Consider the following 25130-nt stretch of genomic DNA (forward strand, 5'->3'; position numbering starts at 1 on the left):
CGACCCAGCCGGGGACCATCTCAGTCCCGCGAGCGCCGCGGTCGGCCCACCTTGCCCTTGCGCAGCGGCGGGTTCGTCGCGTTGTTGCTCGTCTTCACCAGCTTGTGCCAGTCCGCTTCGCACACCAGATTGCCGTTCACCATGTAGTACCGGTCGCCCTGCACCAGGTGGCTGCCGCACTTCGAGCACTGGAAGCACTTCAGGTGAAACACGTGGTGCTGCGGCACCGACTGGCCGTTGTTGTTGTTATTGTTATTGTTGTTGATGTTGTTGTTGGCGGCCCCGTTTTGGTTGTTGTTGTTGGCGGCGGCATTCAGGTTGTTGTTTATCGTCGTGTGGGACGTCGTCCGCATCACGAACTCGTTGGCGGGTATCGTCTGGTGGCAGGCGGAACACTCACCGCTCCCGAATAGCCTGCGGATGGAACGAACGGGGGGAAATCCATTAACTACAAGTTTAAAAGTATAAAATGGAGTTTTTTTTTTTAAGAAATAAAATGTTTATTACATTGAAATGAACAATTCTACTTTATTCAAAGTATGTGCCAAGTATGGTTTTTAAATCGTGGATTCCCAGAAGAAAAAATTCTTCGTCTTTTGCACCAATTAATCCTCCAATTTGGACTTCCTCGTAGGAAACGAAGGGCTGCTCATCCAAAACGTGTCCCATCGATGAAAATGAGTGATATTCGGAAGGGGCCAAGTCTGGTGAATAAAAAGGGGGGAATAGCAGTTCCCATCCAAGTGCCATCCCATCCTGAGCCATTTTTTTATTGGGGGTCATGGAGGCGCCAGGTTCAGTGGTCAGTAAGCCCCCCATTTTCCTTTTTTCCCACCTGTCGCCACCATTTCGGACAAGAAGAAACGGCATTTTGGTCGTTTCTCGATCAATAAATGGTTCAAATTGATCATTTGTTGTCGGTAGCGATCGTAATTAACGTTTGCATCAGATTTAAGGATCTTGCAGAAAGATAATAATCCCCGCAAAACGTTATATTCAGGCACAAAAGTTGACATTGTCTAACCCTTTCAAAGATCGGTTGCTAACTAAATTAATGTGTTTTTCGACCTGAAATCATTTACTTGATATCAAAATAAGGTAATGTTGCCAAAAAAGTAAAACTAAAAGGTCCAAATTGACTACTACAGCCATCTTTTTAAGAGTCCTAGTTTATAGTTTTAGACATGTTATTCTCCAATTGAGAAAACAGCTTGCTGGCCATTTAATTGCAGGAAAGGTTGCGAAAAAACAAAGACACACTGAATAAGTACCGACCGGTCCGGAAACGGGAAAAAACCGGCAGCCCGCGCAAAAAACCCAGCACACACACACACAGCACAAAAGGTGAGACCTCTTCAACACTCCCAGAAGGACGCGTCCAACTGTAAACACCGGAAGTGGCGTTGAGTTGAGTTGAGCGAGAATCAACATCGCAAAAAGAGGTTCGCGGGGAACTGAAGAGAGTAATAAACAGAGCAAAGAAGAAAGAGAGAGAGAGCGAGAAAGCAAACAAGAAAAAAAGAGAATAAATATTCCGAGTTCCGAGCGTCCGGGTCAGTCAGGAAGAGAACTGGAACCAAAACAGAACATCACGAACAGTTTTTTTTTTTGCTGGAGCAAAAAATAACCGCGGACTAAGGACGCGCCGGACACGAACGTCTTTTCGGGCGCCCGAGTCCGGTCCACCGGCCGGCCGTCCGTCCGTCTGCGGTCGTAATCTTCGAGAGAAGAAGCTCATCCATCTCGGGGCCACCGCAAAGAACCGCTCTCTCTCTCTCGCTCGTTTTGCTCCCCATTCCGGTGGGGAGCTTTATTTTGGTCGTTAGCTGCTGGAGCTTGTACCTTCCGTTGGCGTGGCGTTCTTTGCTTTGGCCACTTCTTCAGCTTCGCTTCAGGTAAGTGTGTCTCGAAGGAAGTGTCGTTTCTTTCGCTGGCCGTGTCTTTACTTCCGGGCGGCCCGGCAGAGGCGTTGAAGCGAACGCATTTGTAACGATTCGTGTAATCGGCGGTGCTTGACATCGCTGGCAGCCGCCGAGTGCCGAATGGAAAGGACAGTGTCGCTGGGATTACGCGAAGGCGAAGGCCAACTTCCCACAAACCGACATTATTATTGACGATGATGATGTTGTTGCTGATGGTGATGTCTGTCTGGCACAGTAAATATGTTTTACATGGCCACTCGCGCGCGCTCTCTCTCTCTCTGTGTCGCCTTCTCTTTCGATGCCGAACCCGCTTCTTCTGCTGCTCTTGCTTCGAAAGAAACCGAGCAATCAATGGCCGCCAGAGTGTTGTGTACGTAAAAGGATTACGGGGAACACCCTCCAACCAGTGGAAAGGTCGTCGGTGGCGGGCGGAAAATCAGTGATTTGAATACAAATACGGCCACGGCGCTTTTGCGTTCGCTTCCCTTCCGAATCGACCCGACGTCGCCGCGCGGTAGAAGGGATCAAAAGAACACTCTCACACACGCGTACCGCCGTGAAGGATCCCCGACGGCGGTGATGGTGCGACGGGGGGCCGGGAAATTACGGGAAATTTGTTTGATCAACCTTGTAAACACAAACAGCCCCCCGAACCCGAGGAGCTGCTGCTGCTTGCTTCCCCCCCTCAAACGCGAACCGAGTGGACAGAAAGCCGAAGAAAGAATTACGCCCAGGACAGAAGGACCGACGGCAGAATACGAGAGCGATGGTAAGAAAGAACAGCAGCAAATGGCGTGAGGAAAATTGTTTGACAAACAACGCCGTGTGGTGCGCTTTCCACGCCGAGGAGGAAGGATTTTCCCGCCCTGCGAACATCCCCGGCAAGTAAGGCTTCAAACGGTCCTCTCCTTTTAGGACGAGTGGCTTCGGTGGGGCGGCATAAATTGGCTGCAGTCGGTTGCATCGATTGCACTTCGGTGCAATTAATGATGCTGCATACGCGTCGCGCGAGTCTCAGTAGAGGGTAGAGCCCTTGATTGGGGTCAGATTGTTGACGGTTGCGATAATTTATGGAACCATTAGTAATACATAATGTGACAGTATTTTGATTGGTATTTTTAAAATGGGCAACAAATTGTTTCCAAAACTCTTTTCAAATGTTACTAACTATTGAAGGAGATTTATTAAATTTCCCTAACAACTTTTAGCCCAATTTTCCCTAACAGCTTTTAGCATTTTGGGTATGTAACACATTTACTTCACTACTTTGTGGCCCACGAAGTATTACATCGAGAAAACCTTTCCACCGTAAGCTTCTATTCCTTCTACTCATCGAAGAGCCCGTTGACTTCCGATCCTGGAGCGCGCACAGTTTGTTAATTAATAGGCGGCCCACAACACGATCGGAAGTGGGCCCCGTTTCCGAAGCGGGGGGACCGTCTTCAAAGAACCGAGAAGCCGAGAAGCAGGACACGACCAACATCTACCGCTCACAACCCCCACCGCGGTGGGGCCATTATTCAGAGTGCGATAATTGAGCCATTGTTTGCCTCTAATTATGCATGCTACTCCTATGCAAACAACACTCGGCCACTCAGAACCGAGGGCAGGGCGGGGCGCGGAGGGTCGGGTGTTGCTGTCGACGTCAGCGTCGTCATCAAACTTTGCCGGAGCAAAACTTTACCGTCACGGCGGCGGCAAAGGTGTGAACGTTAAATCTAATTCCACCACACACGCGGGGACACGGACACAACGCCGGACGCTCGGAAGGGCGGACGACGGCAACGGGTCGAGTCGCTCATTAGCAATATTCCTGCACGTCCGTCCGTCCGGGAGTTTTCGAGTTTAAATTAACAACTCAACGCTTCATTTGATGTGGAACCGGCCTGGGCCTTCTTAAGGCACGCATCGAGCTACATCCTGCCGTCGGGAAGGATTGTGGAAGGCTTTCGGTCCCCCCCACGGCACTGTTAATTACACCAACAACGATCGATAGAGAGAGAGGGTTTTCTATAAGCCGTCAGGCGGCTGATTGGCGGATAGCATAACTAAAGGCGCCGCTGCTGTTGGCGGCCGGCGGCATTAGCAGAGCCCGCAGTGATCAAAAGTGAGGCTGATACGACGAAAAATGTGACACTTTAATGCTCAGCCGAACCTTCAGTTCTTCCATGATCCTGAAGACCACCTCCAGAGTGTTTTGGTAAGAAAATGAGCATCAAAACGGTGTCGACACTGTCAAGGCCGCCGACCACAAACCGGGCATAATGAGCCGGGCAAACGTGTCTCCGAGGCGGCACAAAAGGCGGAGAGAGCCTAATGGAATGTATTTCGGCGGGAGTCACGATGGCACCCGCACTCAGCACCGCCATTCACGTGCCATCAAAAATGGCACTCACGAAACCATCAACGTCGATTACGACCACAACCTGCCGGGTCCCGGTCTGAGGTGCAGTACGGGCAGCAACCGACGAAAGGCGCTCGTTAGTCGACACACAGTGGCCGCCGCGTGAACTTCACTCACGAACCGACGAGAGCGAGATGAAAGTGCGATCTTTGCCCTCGGGGCGGCCGTGGGACGACGGCGAGAAAAGGATTGAGTCTTTGCACCGTGGCTCACGAGACGGCGAGCTTCACTATCAAATATCCCGGGGGCTGATGCTGTCCCCGCATCGGAAAGTGGTGCCGAGTTTGACGGGTGCCCCTGCCCCGATAGCGGCAGGCTCTACACCGCCGTCAGCCGCCAGGAGGCGCATCGTGTTACGCCCGCGGCACCACTGAGAGCAGGTCGACCACCGGAGGCCCGGGCCCCCGTGCCCGGGTAATTAATTTGTTAATTAATTAATTAATAAGATAAGTTAATTAAGGAACATGATAGTTGGCGGGCGAACAGGTCGGGCGGGTGAGCAGACGGCGGGTCGTTTGATGCGACGCTTGTCGAAGACATCGCCGGTTGAAGCCGCACAAGGGTCTTTCGACCGAGCACCGAGGCCACTGAGCTATTCTCCTCCGCGGCGGCGCCCGCTCTGGGGATGGGTTTGGGCGGAAGTTTAACTTCCATCCTTTTTTGTTTTACTTTTCAACCTCCTAATTAGTGTGCCCGGGCCGGTAATTGCGCACGGAACGGCACCGCGCGTTCGTTAGTGGAACCGGGTTCCTTTTCCAGGTAGAACCGCGCGTCGGATCTAGGAAGCACCATGCGCCTCCATGAGCGCTGCGAGTGGATGAAATCGAGTGCAACACGTCCTGTGACATTCGTTAAACTGTTTTAAGCCCCTTAACTCGTACTTTTAGAGCAGATCTTTGAGTTTGATCGATGACAACACTCGAAGGAATTGAGGGAAGTTTCGGGAAGATTGGGACCTTTTTAAACACTTCACACTTTAAGGCAGCTTTTCCCCACCAAAAACACGCAACACTTATTAGGCGGCCAACCGCCGTCGGAAACGGAATGTAAACACAATCTCGTTAACCATTTTCGGAGCCCTCGGGCGTCGGCGGCAAGTGATTTTATTCGGTCGAGCAACTCCGCTCACGTCTCGCTCTTCTAGCTTTTGCCCCGCCGGAAAACGAGAGCGTGGCGCGGCAAAAGTGAGACATACCGTCAGGGCTTCAAAGAGCGGAGTACCGTCGTGCGAAGGAAGGAAGGAAGGAAGGAGCCACGCTTTTATTTACCGGCATAAATCAAAAACCGGTGACATTCGCTGATTTATGTTCAATTCTGTTTACCATCTGACATTCCGGTTTTTCGTGCGCCCGTTTTGTCGTCGCGTTGGTCGATTTGTCCGAATCAAAGGCCACAAATTTCTCTGCTGCTGCTGCTGCTGCTGTGAGGCCAGAGTTTTCTGCGGAGAACAGGACACTTCAAGTACAGCAGCCGGGTGAGAAGCTTCTCATGCACACGTCTTCAAAAGGGCCGAACGATGCAACACACTCAAAGGATACGCCGGCTTTTGGCTTCTCCGAACAGAAGCAGGATTGACACCGAGAACTGGGAGACATTCAGGCGCTCGCGCGATCCCCGACGCGTGCTAAAAACTGATCAATTTACAAAATTCGTTTTCCACCGGTTATGCTTCCGCATAAGCGGCAAGTTGTCAAGCAGGTTACCGCGGTTTCACCGCGGTGGTGCGAGTGAGAAAGGCTATCCCGCAATCAGAGGGCGAGTAATCGTTAGCAGCAATAATCATCGACCCACGGAACGCGGAACCGGAATGTGTGGGGAGCGGCACAACAAATAATAATAACGAACCAACTCCCGGGGCCAGCAGGTCGCTGCTAAAGATGAAGAATCTTCGTCACCTTTCAACAATCGTTAAGCTTCGGTGCTTCGGTCCGTGTGCTCCCCGTCCGTGGCCACAGACTGGCGGTGGCGGCGGATACCAACGGCAACCGGCTAACGATGTCGATTATTATTATTATTGTTGTAACCACCATCATTCGGCGTCATCGCCATCATCATCGTCGTCGCTGGTGAGTGCGCGCGGTGGCAACATCGCCACAACATCAGTGGCAGTCGACAGTGTCAACCATTATTATTATGGTTACCGGAGATGAGCGGCCGCGGCCTCGGGAGCATTCGGGATTGTCCTTCGTTATACTGGGGCTGGCTTTCCACAGCCACAGCTGGGCGCGGTGGCGTCCGGCAAAACTCTCTAGTTTATCGCTTAAAAGAGTCACTTCTTCAAGCTGTGTGCACCTTTTATGTGTAAAACATTGAAAGCCTCGCAGCGCATCTTCAAATAACCAGAAGAAGGATGGCACACATCGAATCATGAGCACAATCACATCATAATTGTGCCCGGCATCACTCGCTGTCGAAGGCCAAACTCCACCCGAACGGAAACGAAACAGGAACTCGAGACGTCCCACAGACACCTTTGGAATGAATTTGGATGAACGAGAGCAAAGGGAAAAATGTAAAGGCCCAGCCCAGCCTTCCTTCCCAGGCCAAAGTTCCTCCGGGCGTTCCTCGAACGAACGGTTTTCTTCGGCGCTTCGGCCCGAGACGTTCACGCGCAGCAAACCGGAGGACACGCTGCCACTGGTTGCCACTATCTGGGAAAGTGATTTGAAAACTAGTGGCGCACAAAAAGTCCGGAGAGTCCGGGCCAGCAAAATGGCACTAACATTGGGACCGAGCAGCAATTGGTGCTTGGTGTAGCGACGACGACGACGAGACACAGGAACATCCCGTACCGTCCGGAACACCAACACAGACCAGACACGCACAGGACGCACACCACACCACACCAGTCAGCCCGACGCCGTCCGCACCGACGACGGCACAGCACAAATTAATGTGCCATAGAAAAGTTGCAGGAATAGAAAATCAAATACAATTGTGTGATTGAAAATCATGACACACGGGCGCGCCATGAATGGGGACGAAATTTTCGCTTCGTCCTTGCGCCACGCCGAGCACCGGAATGGGCAAGGGCGGAGTGTGGCACGACCAGGTGGCACCGACCACGATGATAATGATGATGAGGGGCGAGGACGGATGGGGATGACGGGGGCCGGAAGTCTGTGAGTTTATGAAGGACGGTGATTTTTATCTACCGGTTGCACCGGCGCACTAAAAGCTGAGCTTAAATTGTGTTTGTGTTTGTGAAACACTTTACAAGAAAATATAATATTTAATTAACAGAAGAGATAATTTTTAAATTAATTACATTAAAGTTGAACAAATGTTTATTCACACGTTATCAGCTGTTGACAGCCATTTTTGCCGGAGATCTCGCGGAACAATCGACGAGCCTTAATCAACAGACTCTCAGAATTACAAGAGCTGAGTTTTCCATTTTAAGACGAAGACCCTCTTGTGGCGAAATAGGTTATTAATAATGGTAGCCACGCTGGGGACGCCAGCCCAGTGGCCAGCCCAGCCTTTGGACCAGCGCACAGCTTCATCGTCTGGTGATCGTTACCGATTCTAACCTGGCTGGCCACCAATGGGCAGCAAACTGTCCTGCGACTGTCGGCCACGGAAAAAAAGGAAACATATTTAATAAAGCTCCTCCTAATGGTCTTCGCATTTCGACCTCGACCTCGACACCCATCCAACCGTTCCCATCCATCCAAGAAAGCCCTCGGAGTCCACGGAGCGAGAATTAGAGCGACAAAATGATGGTCCAGCCGGGAGTGAGTGCGAAAGAAGAAGAATCTGCTGGGCCGATCCGAGACGACCGAGGGGCGCAGACCTACCCCGAACGGACGACGGCACGACTCCACGACAGTCGAGTGGTTGAAAAATGAAGCTTAATATCATCGCACCATAATTTGTGGCAATTGTTGCTCCGATTTAATGTTGATTACTGCGCTTTGTTTCTGCGCCCGGCACACGGCAGGAATGGGCGCTTGGGCGGTCGGCGGAGATCACTGCTTAATAACGGGAGACGAATGGAGTCCTTTGGCGTTGTGGCGCAGAAGACACGAGAGCTGGTCGAGAGCTGGTAATTTAGTTGCAATTGTACGAGATTGAAGATAGTTTTAATTAAACCAGAAACTCACAGACTCAGAGCTGGTGCTGGTGGAAACGGAATTTGAAAGAGTGATCATCCTCAACATTCCCAGAAATCCACTCTCGGTGTCCTTCGGCTTCGGGAGACGCGGGGAAATGGGAAACTCTCCTTCGCCTTCAACCGGGTTGTTCCATGACCCTCACACAATTATGCAGTGATTTGACTGGAAGGGAAAAAACAGGTGCCAGACCAAACCGTATGCTCCACGAGCACCATGGCAAATGGTTCGACGGAACACACTCCGGGGAGTTAAGCAGCTCCCGATATTTGCTTCCTTTCGAAGTGCACTCTCGATAGCTCTTATAGCCCAGTGTCTGCGTTCGATGGATTCTCTCTCTCTGTTGCTCCGTCTTTTCGTTTCATCGTCTCCCCGAGTTCCGATGGAGGCGCACGGTGACTCACAAATCTTAACCGTCAATATCGTTAAAAGTTTCCCGTTCCGTGGGGCCCCCGTCGGGGTCCGTTTTCGTGTGGCCGAAAGGGGCAGACGCCAAACTAATTGCGCGACTGGCAGTGATATTTTACAACCAACCGCCCAACTTCATCCGGGCGCATCCATTTATCATCACTTAAATTAATTTTATCGCATGTTTCGGGTGCCTCGCAGGACGAATGGCTGCTGCGCGGAAACGCCTTGTGCCTTCTTCCCAAGTGGTTCCTTGTGTCTCGCGGCGGAACAGACGAGGCAAGCAAATTTACATCCACCAAAGGAAACGCCACAGAAGCAGAAGAGGCGCGCGGTGAATGCGATTTCGCAATCTCTTCCCGACGATTTCCCAAGCTGCGCCGAGCCGAGAGCCGGGCTGCTGACTGGTGCTGGTCAATAAAGCTCGATCAGTTCCCGGTCGGGATTTTACACCCTCTCCCGGGACGAACGCGCGCCACACTCACTGACGATATAAATTGGAACGATCGAAGATTGGATGCCGCGGCGATGATGGGCGGCGTTGGGGAAGCCCGGGGAAGCTTCCACTTTGCGGCCGTATGGTTTCGGAAAACTCACGCGAGAGAGAACGAGAGAGATAGAGCGAGCGAGTGAGTGAGCGAGTGGTGAAAATTCATTAGAGATTATAGAAACGAAAACGACTGCTGCAGCCATCGGGAAGGAAGGTGGTTCCTCCTGGCGGGGCACCGATTGCTGCATCCGAGAGGGAACCTTGCCGAGCTTTGTTTCAAGCAGGCGCCTTTCGCACTCCCGGTTCTTCCCCCCTGAGGCCCTCCTGTGTGCTCGGCGGCGGCTTGGGATCAATTTTCTTCGTCTCGATGTTTTACCATCTCCGGTCCGTAGCCGCAGAGGAGCCCGATGACGACGGCTTCTGGCCAACAATGCCAAACGCTTGGCAATGAATAACTGTGTAATGATGATGATCACGCCCGCCCAACGGCCCCCTCGCGCTCTCTCTCTCTCCCTGTCGGGGTGTTGGATGATGATTCCATGTTGAGCTAATTTTGCTGATTGAATTTAGGTTCATTTGCTGAAGGGATTTTGTGGGTTTTGTCTGTCGGATGAGAGCGGAGCGGAGCGTCGTCCGCAGGGGTACAGAGTGGAGCGCGTCATTTAATTGAATTATCGCTCAGGACCTCAACTCGAGACCGAGGAGCCACACGCCAAGATTCACCTGTTGGGCCGCTGAATTGATTAAATTGCCATGAATGTGACGATGCGGTGGCATCGATTTCTCGTACACCAGAATTGATAATGAGCATGCCAACGGGAAGGCCGTGATGTATGAAACGGGGCTCGACAAGTTTAATATTGAGAAGAGGACAAACGACAATGCTGAAACCCACACTAGGGACAGATAGGGAAATAAATTTCCTACAGTTGGGCAATGGGCAACGGATGCAATTATAGCAGAAAAATGCATCCCACAAAGCTGCCACCGGTTGATAATAGGACGACATCATCTGTCATCGTCGCGCTCCGAGCACTGTCCAATAATGGCGGAAGATGCGTAGGAACAACAATCAATTGAAGTGTTGTCGTAACAACGCCGACGAACCGGGCGGAAAGAGCAAAACAAACCATAAGCAGACCGGAAGATCGATGGCACCAGGAGGCACCAACGAAAGCCTGAAGCCCAAGAAAAAGGATTTCCTACCAACCGGCGGCGCACGGCTCGGCTCGGCTCTTCCTGATGTTTTTCCTCATTAGTCGCTAACGAACCCCAATCATTCAGCACACAATTTGCGTGCGCAATAAGGATGGCGACGCATTATGCGAGGCCACGCGGCTCCGATCTCCGCGGCCGAGCCCCAGGTTGCAGTCGTCCCTCGGCGTTGCATTTCGGGGCCACGATCTGTTGCTGCTGCTGCTGGAAACGAAGGCAGTGTCTCGCGTTGTCTCGCACGAAGGCACGGCTCCATTGGCCGTGTTTCTCGGGTGTTGTTGCCAAGCTCCAACTTTCCCCAACCCGAGGGGAGAGCAATCAGAGATTGCAAACGTGTCGAAGAGCAAATTAAAACAAATCTGAACTCTGCCACCAGCACCGGGACCCCCGGGGGCGAGAGGTCACGGTGAAGTCGTGGCGTTCGGCTCCCTAAAGACTATACTTAGCCGAGCGGGGCGGGACTCCCTGTGGCCCCGCTAAGGTGGCCCCCAACACACAATGTAGCACATTGTGTAGGGCCTCAGCCACACCCCGGCTTCGGGTGCGTAGCTTCGAGTCTCGTTTGTTGGTAATTTATGATTTTTTCTGCCATGCCCCGAGACGCAGGTCTCGGGGGTTCGGGGTAATAACGGGGTGTTCGGGCACCGAGTGCCCGAAAACGACGAGAGTTCAGGTGAAAACTTTGGCCACAGGGAACCGGGGATCGGGAAAGCAGTGATTAGCCTCCCTTCGATCTGGCTGAGTCGGTCGGATCGAGTCGGGATCCCCCAGCCTAACGAGCGGCAAACAAACGAAACAAATCAATTGTGCACAGTGTCCTGTTTTTGCCCGTTGCGTCGGAGCAAAAAAAAGTCGCCAAGACGATGCGGTGCGTCCAAGGAGCGCCAATTGCAGCGTTGCAACACTGCAATTATTGCCAGCCGAGTGGTGCGCGAGCGAGACAGGGCGAGCGATGAATTGTTGCTTAATTTTCCACCCATTTTCTTTCTCCGCACCGTTCGTGGTGGGGCCAGCGGCGGGCCTGGCAGAGCAGGCAGTTGCAATCGGCAGCTGCAACGGCCAACGGCCGAGGACGAACGGGATCCACAACAGAGAAGTGAAACTTGCATCAATGTAATATTTAATTGGGTCGTGAGAAGAAGGATTACGGGGTGTTGGCGAGTTGAAAGCTTTTAATGGCATTTTGATTCGTTCGCATGCACGGCAAAAGTGCAGGGCGCTCGGTTTCGAGGACTGTTTCTCGGGGCCACGCGCCACGGGGCTAGGAGTTTCGTCGAGTGGCTTATGTTACACTTTCGCTCTTTTACCAACTAACGTTAGGTTCAAAAATTCGCGTCGAAGTTCTTCGAAGGGCCACCAAACATCTTCTCAGCCAAAACCACCCGAAGGAACCTCGGAAGGGCCCAACACGGTTTGATTACGTTCCAACGGGACCCTCGGGTCAAGATTGAAGGCTTACAGGGAGAGAGAGTTTTTAATTCCTTACGAGAGGGAGCTTCAGGGAGTTCAGGTCGAGGTGGTCGGGGCGCGCAAATTGGTGGTCCCTCAAGGGAAACCGAACCCCACCGCGACCACACACGTCTCCCGATAGCATGAAGGTGAAGCAGCAAAACCAATTACACTTCATCCGTCAATGTTGGCGCGTTCCGATCCGATCCAAGCATCGGCGGCGGGTTAGCCGGGTTGGTCGGGCAATGAGAGCAGGGAAATTAAAGTATTATCCTTGTGGAAGGGATCGCGGACTCCGGAGACGGGGACGATATTGAACGGGAGACGAATGACAGCTTCGAGTCGAGGTAACCGACGTCAACCCTCGTCAATTAGAAAAGCCCGCTACGGGGAAAACGTCAAAACTCACCGACAAAAAAACCGAAACGAAATTTTCCCGACAGCGAGAGCAAGAGAGAGAGAGCGACCGTCGGGGAGGTCGGTCGGGATACTGACCGCCGTTGGTCACGTCGTACATCAAGACGATCGACTATAGAAGAAGGAAGGGCGCGCTTAGGTGGCCCAAACCAGCGCACACACATTTTCCACACATGAGAGGAACTGGCCACAGACGGAGAGCAAGAGCGCGGTCGGATAATGGAAGGAATTAAATTTTGAGCAACATTTTTTTTTGGGTGACTTTACCGGTTTTCGTTACATTCCCCCGGGGAAGAGAGAGAGAGAAGTCGGCCGATGGCGTGACGTGGCGCCCGCTCGTGGCGTTTTGAGTGAATAATTAAATTTATTCGATCCAATTCCGTGTTACTGAGGGTGATGATCCTTGTGCCTGGGCGGATTAATTGAAATGCAATGTCCAGAAGATGTCAATTAAGCCCAGGCGGAAGGGGGGCGCTGGCTTTTGGTGGTGGGCAGCAATTGATTGATCACACTTTTCCGATAGTCCCACAATGGGCCCGCTTTCGGGCGGTCGGCGGAAGCTAATAGCATTAAGTTATGCTTTGGGGCCCCCATAAATGCAGAACATCACGAACGAATGTTTTAATTAATTGACCGAATGTTGCAAGGGAAACATTGGTGTTTCGGTGTTTTACATTCGCTCACAGCATTGCAGGAATCGCGAGACAGAGAGTGACAGGGAGAGAGAGTGTTATGTTTTTCCAATTAAAACCAAATCAAACCGAGTTCAGCGAAAGAGGTTCCAGTTCGTCCTTCGATGACCTTTTTTGTGTCGGAACTGGTTTCTGGCGTCCCCTTTCGGATGCCGGGCTTTCAACTGTCCGAACTAGGGTCTGTCCCTAGGGCTGCGCAGGTGCTTGATGAAGAACTTAATTTCGACAATTCAGAAGCAGCCAGTTGCCAGTGGCCCCTCGGAACACATCCCCATCGAGTGCGGAATTTCGGATGTTTTTTATTAAAATTTAGATTTTGTTATACAATTTGGAAAACGAGTAGCTCCGTGCCAAGTACGCGGTCGTCGATCGCCATTGGAACCGGCCCTGGCGACGATTTCCAAATGATTTTATTAAGAAGGACTCGTCGGCGTCGGCGACAGAACACACAAAAACTGTGGTGGCCGCGCGTTGAGGCCACTCGGGCACATAGGCCTCGGGATTTTCATTATTGCACTTCGGGGTGTGCTGGAACAATCCCTTAAACTAATTGCATATCAGCGACCTCGCGCGGCCATCCGCACGTGCCGCCGCGTCAAGGGGTACCGCTGCCGTCGTCCGTGCCAACCGACTCTCTACTGGGACACTCACTCGCGTAGTTCGTTTAAAAATCAAATTAAAAAATTCATATATTGTTTAGGACCCCGCACCCCACCGGACACAACCACCGGGCGCCGATCGTCATTTCGATGGTGCGCCGGTTCTTATTGCAGATTTCGGGTTCGGTGCGAAAAACTGCCCCGTACCAAGGGTCGCATTCCTTCGTTTTTCCGGCTGCCATTGGCAAGGACTCGGGGTAGCAAAAAAAGGGCAGAACACAAATGCATTCGCAACGCGTGGCCCTCGAGAGTGCCCAGCACGTCGTCGTCATCGGGTGCATTCGGTCCCCGCTTTCTCTCTCTCTCGCCACGATCTAATTCCGCGCCACCGGGTGCATGGCGCACAATGCACACCACACATAACACAAACTCCCCGGGTGCGCGTTTAGAGAGGTCCTTTTGTCGCAGAGCCCCTGCACTAATTGGAATAGCACTACACAACCCCACGCGCCACGAGTGGAAACGACGGTACGCGCGCGGCCCAAAATCCATCATAAAATCCGGAACCCGAACACTTCGCCGAGGATCGCCCGCGAGAAGTACCGTGGCGGATTAAAACAAAAGATTGATTGAATTTCTGTGACTTCATTTCACGCGATACGCGCCGCGCCGCGCCCGAAGGTGCCCAGCCCAGCAGCAGGACCAGGCGCGTTCTGCCGATCAATTTGTTTGACACGTTCACCGGGCCCCGTTTTTTCCCGGTTTGGGGTCTGCTTTCGAGTCGGACGGACAAACCTGGATATTAGATCCGAGGAAAAACGGGCTGAAAAGGCGCAACACTCGCGGGCGAAACACAAATTGTCCGGCGCCCGGGTCCAGCCCGAGCGCCGCCGCCCCGCCAATAAATTCCATAAAAACGGAGGGCGGCTCGTGATTGATTATGACTAGGCAAACAATCGGGCCGGCCGGCGCTGATAAAGTTGCGCGCCGGGAAAACTATGGGTTGTCCGGAAGCGATTTTTCGGTGCACTCCAAAATAGGCCAACATTTGAACCGGGCACTGCCCCGGGCACCGGTTGCAGGGCGAACAAATTGAATTCTAGTCGGACCTCTGCGGGGTCCAGAGAAAACCTAGTTAGGATCCTTTTTTTGAAGGTGTCTGCCGTGTTTATTAATTTCAAAAAAATACTTCAAACAAAAGGGGGCCTCCCCCAGGGAGAAAAAAGAGGATGCAATTAAAGTTATTATTTTCCTTGCGTCGCGACGCAAACGACGCTCATCGACGGGGGCATCGGAGGAATTAAAGGTTATTGTGCTCTCCTCCTGTCCCCTCCTGTCCTCAGAACTCGCCGTCGGCGGGCGCATAATGAGCGAGGGGAACAGCATCAAATCAAACAAAACCGGAGGGCACCACCAAGCGAAAGGATATGCTCGCGTCATTATCACCGGGCGCGCGCGCCATAACGAGTTTCCCACTGCGCCAGCAACAGCGAGAGAGAGAGTGTTTAAAGGCTTTAATGTTGGGCGCGTTCACATCTTGGCCTCCACCAGCCCTCCACCATCATTATTATCAGAGCGGCCTAACGAAGCACGGCGGCGGTTGTGCGTTGCTGTTGTCGGCATCGGGCCATCGGGATCACTTCCTGCTTCCGGTTCCGCGTGTTTTTCTTCACAGAAATTCGCGGCGGCCCCATTATTCGCGACGCGACGCGCGACAAACAGACAACATTTGATTGCTTTCATTAGCGCGGGGCGACGCGCTTCTTGGCGTCCTGGCGTCTCTCGTTTAAGAACAGTTTAAGAAGTGACGAACGAAGAGCTTCACACCCTCGCGTCATAAAAGAAACGGAACGGAAAATCATCTCATAATTTCCATCCAACAGAATTCCGTTTTGCGCAAACAAATACCGTGGCGCACCGGGTGTGTGTGTGTGTTTCGGGCGATCGAAAGGATGATGCTGCCGCGCTGTGAGCGTCGGAAAGGCAGCACTTAGAAGCGCACTTTCTGCCGCGGTTCGCAGGGTGGGGTCGCATCGGAACTGGACGCCGGCCCACCACCATTGATCGGTGTAACGGATGATGGTGTGTGCGGCACGCGGACATCATCAGCCATCATCATCGACCGACCGGCTGGCCAACGGGCGACAGCGATCCAACGGCCTCGTTGTGGCCGGTTCGTAATTTAATTAATGGAACCACAAACATCCGTAATTATCTTACCCTAGGACCCTCCTCCCCGGTTCACCCGTCGGCTTCGATCACGATTCCCGGGGGCACGCGGAACCCGCAATTTGCGGCGTGGTTACAATGTTTCAATTTGCAGCCGCCGGTGCCTCAAATTGGGGGTATATTTGCTAATTTGAGCACGTTTCGAACGTTCACCAACACAACTGCCCGGCTGCCCTGCACCATCCCCCGGGTTGGCCGTGCCAAAAACATGACGGATGAGCGGCGGAAAGAGAACTCGATGCTCATTACGGGAAACCCGTCCTCGGGAGCCTCGGGAGGGGCCAGGCAAAGGGAGGCGCAGCAGACAGAGGACTGCATTCGTAATTGGAAGTATTCTCTTCACATCCCCGGCGGCGACGGCGGTAAGATCTTGATGATCTTATCTTACCGCGCTCTATTCGAGCCTTTTTGTGGCCGGATACTAACTAGGCGCTCTCATAAAACCTGGATGCGTTTTATAGGATAGGCTACATTTACATAAATACGAAAACAATCGCCAGGTAACTTATATTGTCCCCAACTAGAAGGACCACTCGCCAAGTCCCTAATCGAACGCGCCGATAAGCGCAACAATGCGTTTTTGCTCCGCGCAATCCGCCGACACCATTAACGGGTCGCGTCTTCCCGTTCCTTATCGCTCGGCCCAATCAAACTGCATCCGATCGGGTTCAGCGACGTCGACGGCGTCACAGGGAAAAAGGAACGGAAACTGGCAGAGAGCTCCGGTTCATTAAGCGCACTGATTAGTGGGGGCCACCTCTTTTTAATTTGCGCGCAATACGCTTCTCTTCGGCGTTCGTCTGCCCTCGACACCACCACGTGGTGGGTGACCAACCAGCGCCAGACCAGAACAACATTGTAGCATCATTAGCCGCCGCCGATCGCGACCGCTGCCCCGAAATGATGAAGGCGAACGGGTGGACGGACGGACGGGTGGGGTGAGATATGATACGCCGACGGCTGACCAAGGCGAACGATCGTGCGTTTCTTAAGGGTGCCCAGAATGTGGGAATTGATTGATCGGAGCAATCCACGGCGCGGCACGGCACGACCGCCGCCTCTCGTCAGTTTAGGCCATCATTAGCGAAGGTGCCTCTCGGAACCGATTCGTTATCGTGTCCGCCGCGGGCCAGGAAGCCGGGGCTCGGGCTCTATAAACATATTGATTTCGAATTGTGTGTCCCGTAGTAAGATTCCAATTCCGGACCCCGCGCGTCTCGGTGCATTTGTGCAACTGCACATCGCCCTCCTAATCACCGCCACTGATTACGACTACATTGTTCGACCCTAATTGGTGGACGACGATCGGCCATCGGCGAAGGGAAAGTATCGGAGAGGCAGAGCGACAGAGAGAGACGAACCGACCGGCCGGGTTGGAAACAAATCGCCACAATTGGTGCGTTTGCGGCCGAAAGCCGAAATGCTGCCCGGGCTGGGTGCAATTAGAGTTTGCATTGTTGCACACGTTGATTAGCAACAATTGAGACCCGCCACGGCAGCAGCAGGTCCAAAGGTCCCGCGCGTAATGAAGGTGAAGTAGTAATGGCGCAGCGCAGAGGCTCGCATTTCCTTTTTTAGGTTTTTTTTTCGGGTGGGAAAGAATTTGGGTCTCACTTTTTTGCCGCTGCCAGAGGTCAATCAACAGCACTAACCGGGCGCAGGATGATTGATGAAAATATATTTGCATTACAAAAAACCCGGGGCGACGTTTCGTTCGTTCGTTAGAAACTATGTAATTTCGGAAGCGCATCATTAGACGACGCGGGTCTTACGAAGAGGACACCGACACACTGATTTATGACACGCCGGCATCGAAGGGTGATTGGAAAGGAATGTCAGAGCAATGTCCCTGTTTTCTTATTCGAGCTTCTTCGAGCCGAGGCACGAATCCTGGCGCATTTTTTCTGTGCAAACGGCCAAACGCCACAATGTTTCTGCTGGCCGGACACCATCGATGTGTGCGGGAAGAAAAATTGAAATCATATCGCCGCAATGGTCCACATCCCAATTGGCCGCCAGGGGCTGGACGACGGCGCGACGCGAGCGCCCGCGCTGATGAACGTCGCCGCAATCAGCGAGAACCGGGTCCGTGTTGTGGTGGCGCCCCCGACAAACCGGAACCGCGACCGATGCGCGTTCCGAGGCATCTCCCACCCCGCCTGTGGACGAAAGCGGATTACCACCGGCCGCTGCTGATGAGCTACTAGCAGCGGCCCGGGATGGCGTCCGAAGAATGTAAAGCTTGATTGAATGTGTTTCCCCCGTTGGTTGGTGGTGCCGGCCGGATGAAGTTCGTCCACCGAAAAAAACGGCCAAAAAGGACCAACATCACACACACCCGTACACGTCGGTTGGTCGGTGGCTGGCTGATGAATCATTTTGCCATTTCCTTGGCGAGGGCTGCGAACGCGGGTTCTAAGGTTCGTTAAGGGAGTCGGCACACACACCACCACGCTCGGGAAACTCCTCCACACGTCGTCGATTGACACTTCAGTCAGCCAGGCAGCCGATGGAAAGGTGGTCGTGTCTCGTGTGGGGAAGTCAAGCACGCAGCACGCAACACCATTTGCCGGCTTCACATCGCCGGCAAGGGCAAGACTTCGCCACGCCAGCGACCAGCAAAGGGGAGCGATCGGCCACCGGGCATAACGAATCTAACGGAGCGAGTAACTTTGGGCGCAACAAAACACCGGAAAGCGAGGCAATTGATAAGTTCGTGGAGTTTGCGGAGTGGCCGAATGTGGAACTCCATTCCTTAGGTGGACGTTCCACTTTTGAAGGGCGCAGCCGATTTGGCAACCCAATCCAATTAGAATATTAGGATGATCATTCAGTTTTGCGGGTCGATAAATAGGACATATTTTTATGCTTTGAAACACACTTTATTCTTCAGCCCTTGCCCTGATGAAAGAGGATGTTTTTCTTCTGCAAACAGGGTCTTTTTTCACGAATTTTCTCTTTCAGTTGGTCTAAAAGTTACAACAACAATCGATAACATTTGTTTTACCAGTTTGCCAGAAGTCCGCTAGCAAAATATCATTCGCATCCCACAAAACTGATGCTAACTCCTTTTTGGGTGATTTCTGGATACGAACTCATTTCGGAGCTGAAGAATCAGGTTCAGACCACTCTTCAACCTCTTATTTTGATTCAGGATCATAGTAAGAGACCCAAGCCTCATCCATAGTGATGATTCAATTCACAAAATCCAGTTTATCCTTTCGAAAGACCTTAAAATGTTGTCGAGAAACTTGCATACGAATGCATTTTTGTTACATTTTTAGTGAATGCGGCATCCATGTCGCACACAGCTTTTTGGAATCCAATGCTTTTGTCAATATATTGGTTATACTGCTCAATGAGATGGCTAGACCTCATACTAAATCTCTGTAAGTGATTCGACGATTTTCCAATACGATATCCTATATTTTTTTACGATTCCCGATGTTGTGTCTGTTTTTTGACGTTTTTGACATGAATCGTTTTGAAGGCTACTACGACCGCGTTTAAACTCAGAATCCCTCTTTTAAAACCCCAAATTAAAGGTAAAGAGTTCTTCTATATTTTCAAAAATTGATTCATAAATCTCCTTAAACCTTCCAAAAATAAAAATTTAATCAGTGCACGATACTTGATTTTTTCCTTTGAAAAAAATACTGTAACACGTCGATACTAAATGACTTGTGAAAAAAAACTAGGCGACCGATTTAAATGAAACTTCACATACGTTCATATGAAGAGTGTACCAATATAACAAACAAATTAGGTTCGTAGTAGCGCCCTCTGGTATCGACCAGCAAAACTTAATGAACATCCTAGTATATACTTTTAGTAAGTTTTATTCTCGCCCTGAGATACTTTTCAATCCAGCCCAAACCAAAGGACCAGTCTCGGGTCGGCTCGTACTGCGTTTGCGTGTGTGTGTGTTCCTGAGCCGGGGCCATGTGTAGGTGATTTTCCCTTCGTCACCTCAACCACAGGGACCAGCCTTTCGCAGGGTAGCCCAGGACCAGAGCACACGCGCCAGACGCGCGCTGATCCCGGGAGCCGGGAAGGAGACCCCACCAGCCACCAAGTCTGCCAAGAGTTTCTAATTGACATTTTCTTAATTAAATTAGCAGTATTATGATTCAATTACTCAGACGACCACCAGCCAGACCCGGTTGGCGGTGGCGGTGGCGGCGGCTACGGCGAGGCACACGTGGCAGGGCCGACGGGAAAGCCACAAAAGCGAAGCCTCTCTCTCACTGTCTGGGCTCGGGCTCTAGCTTTGGCTGAGCTTTCAACCACTTACTGGGGAACTGCCGACGGCCGCCGGGCCATAGTCGGATGCGGATTTGGATTAGCAAAGAAGACGAGCGCAGGAAGGAACTTGTTCCAAAAAAAACCCCAACCCCCGAGGACACGTTTCAAGAAGGGTTGGTAAGGGGGGATGGACAGGAACCCGGGACCGTTGGTCGTCAATCTTGATCGATCATAATTGCTCTGACCCTGTCTCTCTCTCCCTATCGGTCCGTCCGTGGGCCAAGAGTTCGTGAGCTGCAGACCTGATGTCGTTCCCGTCAGAGGTCACGGAACCGGCGGCCAGGGGTTGGTGGCCCGGACGTTCCATCACCACATAAAATTCTGGTGCCACCAGCAGCAGCAGCCCCCGATCCGTCGTGGAGCATAAAACTTCCGAAGCGTCCGAACTTCCGAACAACATGCGGGAACCCCATCGGCTAAAAGCCGTCACGTGTCACTTGGTTCCCAATGTTGCTGAGTGTGCTGCAGTCGTGCCTTCCCGGAACAGTGCAGCCCTGGGGTCGTGGCACAATTTCGTAATTAGCTTGATGCAGTAATAAACTCAATCGACCCCGGCTCGAGGGGAAGGGATCTTATTTTCGGGTGGGCCTGTCCCCTGTGCTATGCTTCCGGTCCCGAGGGATACACGCCCGGACTCTGGGCTGGGCTGGGATGGAAAAGTTGAGGACAGTCCATTTTTTTATTTCTATTTGTGTCTCACTGGCCTCCGGGGCACGTACGCACGGACGCCATCTCTCGCTCTTCTCTTTCTCTCTCACACACAAATAGGAACTGCGGGAAACTGTCCGTCGGAACGGGACGGGACGGAACGGAACGCATTCCACACGCGTGTCTAGACAAGGAGCATAAATAATGGACCAAATAAAAAAAGAACCCGAATATTCTAAGTAAATGAGCTAAAACATCGTCGTGTAGTGAACGTTTTAGCGCAGCCAGCTCAGGACAAGTATGATTCCGTGAACTGAACGGACCAACACCAGCATCCCTCAACGCGGAAGATTAGGCCAAAAGTTGGGGCCGAGCAGCACTTTTTGGATTAATTTGCGTAGCACAACTCTACACCATAAAACACGACATAACTTACTCCCAGCCAGGTCGTCACCCAAAGCGCTCGGGCTCGCGAGTGGTAAACAAACACACGACCCCCGATTCCCCTCGGTTCCAGCACCACCCCCCCCCCGAGCGCCACAAAGAATTAGAATCCGGCTGCGCTGCGGCCTCGGTGATGGGACGGAAACATAAAACCTCGCGCGGCCATGAATGGGATCAAATTTCGGTTGGATTTCGGGTTTGTTTTGATTTCTGGTCTGGTCTTCTCTCTCTTTCCTTCTCGTGCGCCCAAAACAAGAATAAGACTGGAAACTTGAAAATCTTGAGAACGTGCGTTCGTTGCGGTGAAGAACGAAGTAGGCACATCTAAGACTTCCCCGGCCCGGCACGGTGTGTATTTTTGGGTCCGATTTTTGATACTTGACGGACAAGAGCTCATTGTTCCGTTCCGTCGGCGGTTCGCAGACACGGCAGAACCCGCCCTGCCCGTGGCCCAAGACGATCATTAACGGTCGTCCGCTCTCAAGTGTTGCGCTCAAGGCGGTGACGGTAATGAATAATCCCCGTCCTTCTTGTGGATTGTGGCCGAAACAAACGCAGCCATCCCTTCGACCCATTGTAAACCGGAGCATATCCGCAGGATAGCGGGCGAAAACCGGCGTGGCGCGGTCGACCGCAGTGTGGCCTATCGAATTACGGGGCCTGTGTCACGCGTAGATGCTGCTAAATCGACGGAATCGAAGCGTCTACAGGTTCGATCGAACGCGGTTTGTTTCACCCACCTCGAATAGTCCGCTTTGCAGAGGATCATGCCGCTGCGGGTGTAGCAACTGGAGCCGATGTCGGCCAGCATCGCGTGGCAGCAGGAGCATTTCAGGCAGGAGTTGTGCCAATACCGGTCCAGGGCGTGCAGGAAGAAGCGTTCCGTGATCTTGCCTGCGGAGGGAGAAGCGAGTTTGTGTTTTTAAAAGTAATCCGCCAATCCGCCGAAAAAGGCTTCGAATTAGAGGCAACTTACCGCCACATCCCGCGCAGTGCTTAACGGGGCCACCGCCGTTGCCGCTGTTCATCTGATGGAATCCCTGCTGGCCATCCATCTGGCTGACCATGGAGTTGGGGCCACCGCCACCGCCGCCGCCACCACCGTGACCATTGTGGTGCGGGGTCAGCTGCGAGTAGCTGCCGGCGTTGTCCGGGCTGGGCGAGTGGGGCGAGGACAGATCCGAGTACGGATGGTAGTGGGGATTCATTGCTATTGACGCGGCCAGTTTGACGGATTTTTGGTTTCGCGTTGGTCGTAACGGCGTCGTTCCGTCGACGGGACACACGCGGCGCGCAACGTTTCGGGGTAAGAGAGGGGGGCGCACGAATCACCCGTGAATCACTCACGATCGCGATCGCGGATGTGGGAAGGATTTACTTTTTGGCGTGATAGAACAGACGGCAACGATCACTAACGGATATTCATTCGCGAACGCAAAAACCACCAAACCATTCACCGAACACTGTTTTTGTTCAAATTGATGATATTCGTTCTTAAGATCTAAATACAAAAGAAAAATAGAGAGAGAGAGAGAGACAAGATTAAATTTAGATATTATTGATATTTCGTGAAGTATCGATCGTAAAATTACAAGTATAGGCTCATTTTAAAGCTGATGCTTTACACTTAAAAAAGTGCGTTCACTGTTTATTGTTCGTTCCATTCGTTTTTGAGTTACAGGGTGTTAACAATGGAGGGCAACGAAAAGAAAATTCGGTATATTTTACAGTTTTTGTCCGATTAAGGCGAAAATTCAGGCTAAGCCGCTGAAATTGTGCATGGTGTTTATGGTGTCAATACTTTAATAGCCAGTTGCGATAAATTTTGGTTCCATCGACCCTTTTCAGTTATTTTTTATGGTCAAGATACACCTCGCCCAGGAAGACACTTCATCGAGCCTCACGGGCAGGAAGGTTCTACTGGGTATATGGTAGGACTTGAAAGGAACCATTCATTATGATTTGCTTGCCATTCATTCATTCATTATGATTTGCCGTGTAGCCAAACACTAAATTCAGATCGCTACTATCAAGAACTGCACCGTTCGAAGCTAGTGATTGATCAGAAACGGCCAGAATCGACTAAAAGAAAAGGTGTTGTATTCCATAAGGACAACGAAATGTCACGGACGCCAGAAAGTCCGGGAACTAGGTTGGGAAGTTTTAATGCATCCACTTCTTCTTCTTGCACTAAGCGAATGACACCTTTTTCGCGCATTACACAATTTCCTGAATGATGAAAAACTGAGATCAAAAGAGGGTTGTGAAAAGAGATTGCTCGGGTTTTTCGCCAATAACGACTAAGACTTCTATGAGGCAGGCGTTCTGAAACTATTTTTGAAAAAGTAACAAATTTTCCAACAAAACGGTGCATATTTGACGCAAATCGGACAATTGAAACCATCTAACAGAAAGTTTTGAAGTACACGTCAAACCATCTTACATATTTTCGAAAATCATTCGCGAAGCGCAACGGAATTAAATGTGTCAACCACGTGTTATTTGATTTGCCCTTCAGGTCAAGCTTCTAAAATCGTCATAAAACGGCCAGCTACTGGGTTGCTTCGAACGGTTGCTTATCGTGCCCGCTTTCGGGCGAAGAGGCGCAAAACGACGAGTTTTGGCAGCTGCGAAAGACCACGCCGTTCCGCGACACACGGATGAAATGGCGAATGACGAAGAAATGCACAACGCAGCCCTTTTGCAGTTCAGCTGCTGCAGTTCTTATCGTAATCGACGATGGGAGCGACGGAAGCGAATGTTATCGCACCGAATCGCACGTCTCGGCTCGAGTCACACCCGAGCGGAAAGATTGCAAACAGACGACGAACCTCGACGACCGCGAATGCCTATGCTCCGGGTACAACATAAAACTGCACACACGCTGCACAAGTCGGTTCCTTATCAGCTGCTATCTACCGCAAGCGAGCCCTCACCTGACACTAATTCGTCGGCCTGCCGGCATAATGCGCGGCAAATCGGGCGTAGCATGACCCGTTTTGCGTGGAAATTCACACGCCGCGTGCTTCTGTTTCCCTACAGTCGTTGTTAAACTATTTTATGTTTTCTTCGCCAGTTTGACGGTCTTTCGGGGCGTCTTTATTCGTTCTGTTTACGTTCACCGATGGTTGAAGGTTTTAGTTTAATGTCGCTTTGTCTTTCCTGTATCGAAGCCGTTTGTTGTTGGGTTGGTTGTGTTTCGCTAGAGCCTCCCCGAGTAACTATTATTATATTCCGCCCGGTCCGAGGACCCGAGGGTCACTCGGTCCTTATCTTGATTCTCATTAAAATCATATAAATATTTTCATCACCGGCACACGGTTCCCTCTCACTGACGGTTGATCGGCACACTGTTCCTTGTCACACACATTAATACTTACACGAATTCTACTGCTGCTGTGGCAATTCCATCGATGAGAGAAGTGCAAACTTTTTGATCTTGTTCCAAATTCACTTCAATTTAGGATCAAAGAGTGTTACGACGAGTGATGATGCTCACAACAACTTGTCGCTTTTTGCGTCACTTTGCGAATCGATCACTGAATCGGGACACGATACAATGCACTTATGCTGGACACTACTCTTTCGAGAAACTTGTTTTGCTTGGTTTGGTAAAGCACCGGGATACGAATAGAACGACTGTTACACTGTGTTGTCGCACTCGGGTCACTTTTTGCTCCGCACGGTAAGAACTTATCTTAACTTCGACCTTTTCCCTTACACGGTTTCGGTTTTCCTTTTTCTTCGGACACTTTTTCAAACCGTTTGTCACCTTCTACTTGGTCGCCTTTTG

General features: G+C 51.6%; 1 protein-coding gene across 1 annotated transcript; it reads right to left on the bottom strand.

Moving 5' to 3' along the window:
* Window positions 1-20: 20 nt before the first annotated feature.
* On the bottom strand, window positions 21-22545 carry LOC128273814 (LIM/homeobox protein Lhx2). Its single transcript, XM_053011859.1, has 3 exons — window positions 22314-22545; window positions 22078-22231; window positions 21-414 (listed from the first exon to the last, which is right to left on the bottom strand). Exons 1-3 carry the CDS (start codon window positions 22543-22545, stop codon window positions 21-23), a joined length of 780 nt encoding a protein of 259 aa, XP_052867819.1.
* Between the last annotated feature and the right edge of the window lie 2585 nt (window positions 22546-25130).

The sequence above is a fragment of the Anopheles cruzii genome, chromosome 3, assembly GCF_943734635.1.
Source record: "Anopheles cruzii chromosome 3, idAnoCruzAS_RS32_06, whole genome shotgun sequence".
Lineage (NCBI taxonomy): Eukaryota > Metazoa > Arthropoda > Insecta > Diptera > Culicidae > Anopheles > Anopheles cruzii.

Coding starts and splice junctions, on each gene's coding strand:
- LOC128273814 (XM_053011859.1), bottom strand. CDS start 22,545: ATGAATCCCCACTACCATCCGTACTCGGATCTGTCCTCGCCCCACTCG. Junction 22,232..22,313: donor GCACTGCGCGGGATGTGGCG/GTAAGTTGCCTC, acceptor CTCCCTCCGCAG/GCAAGATCACGGAACGCTTC. Junction 415..22,077: donor TGCAAAGCGGACTATTCGAG/GTGGGTGAAACA, acceptor TTCCATCCGCAG/GCTATTCGGGAGCGGTGAGT.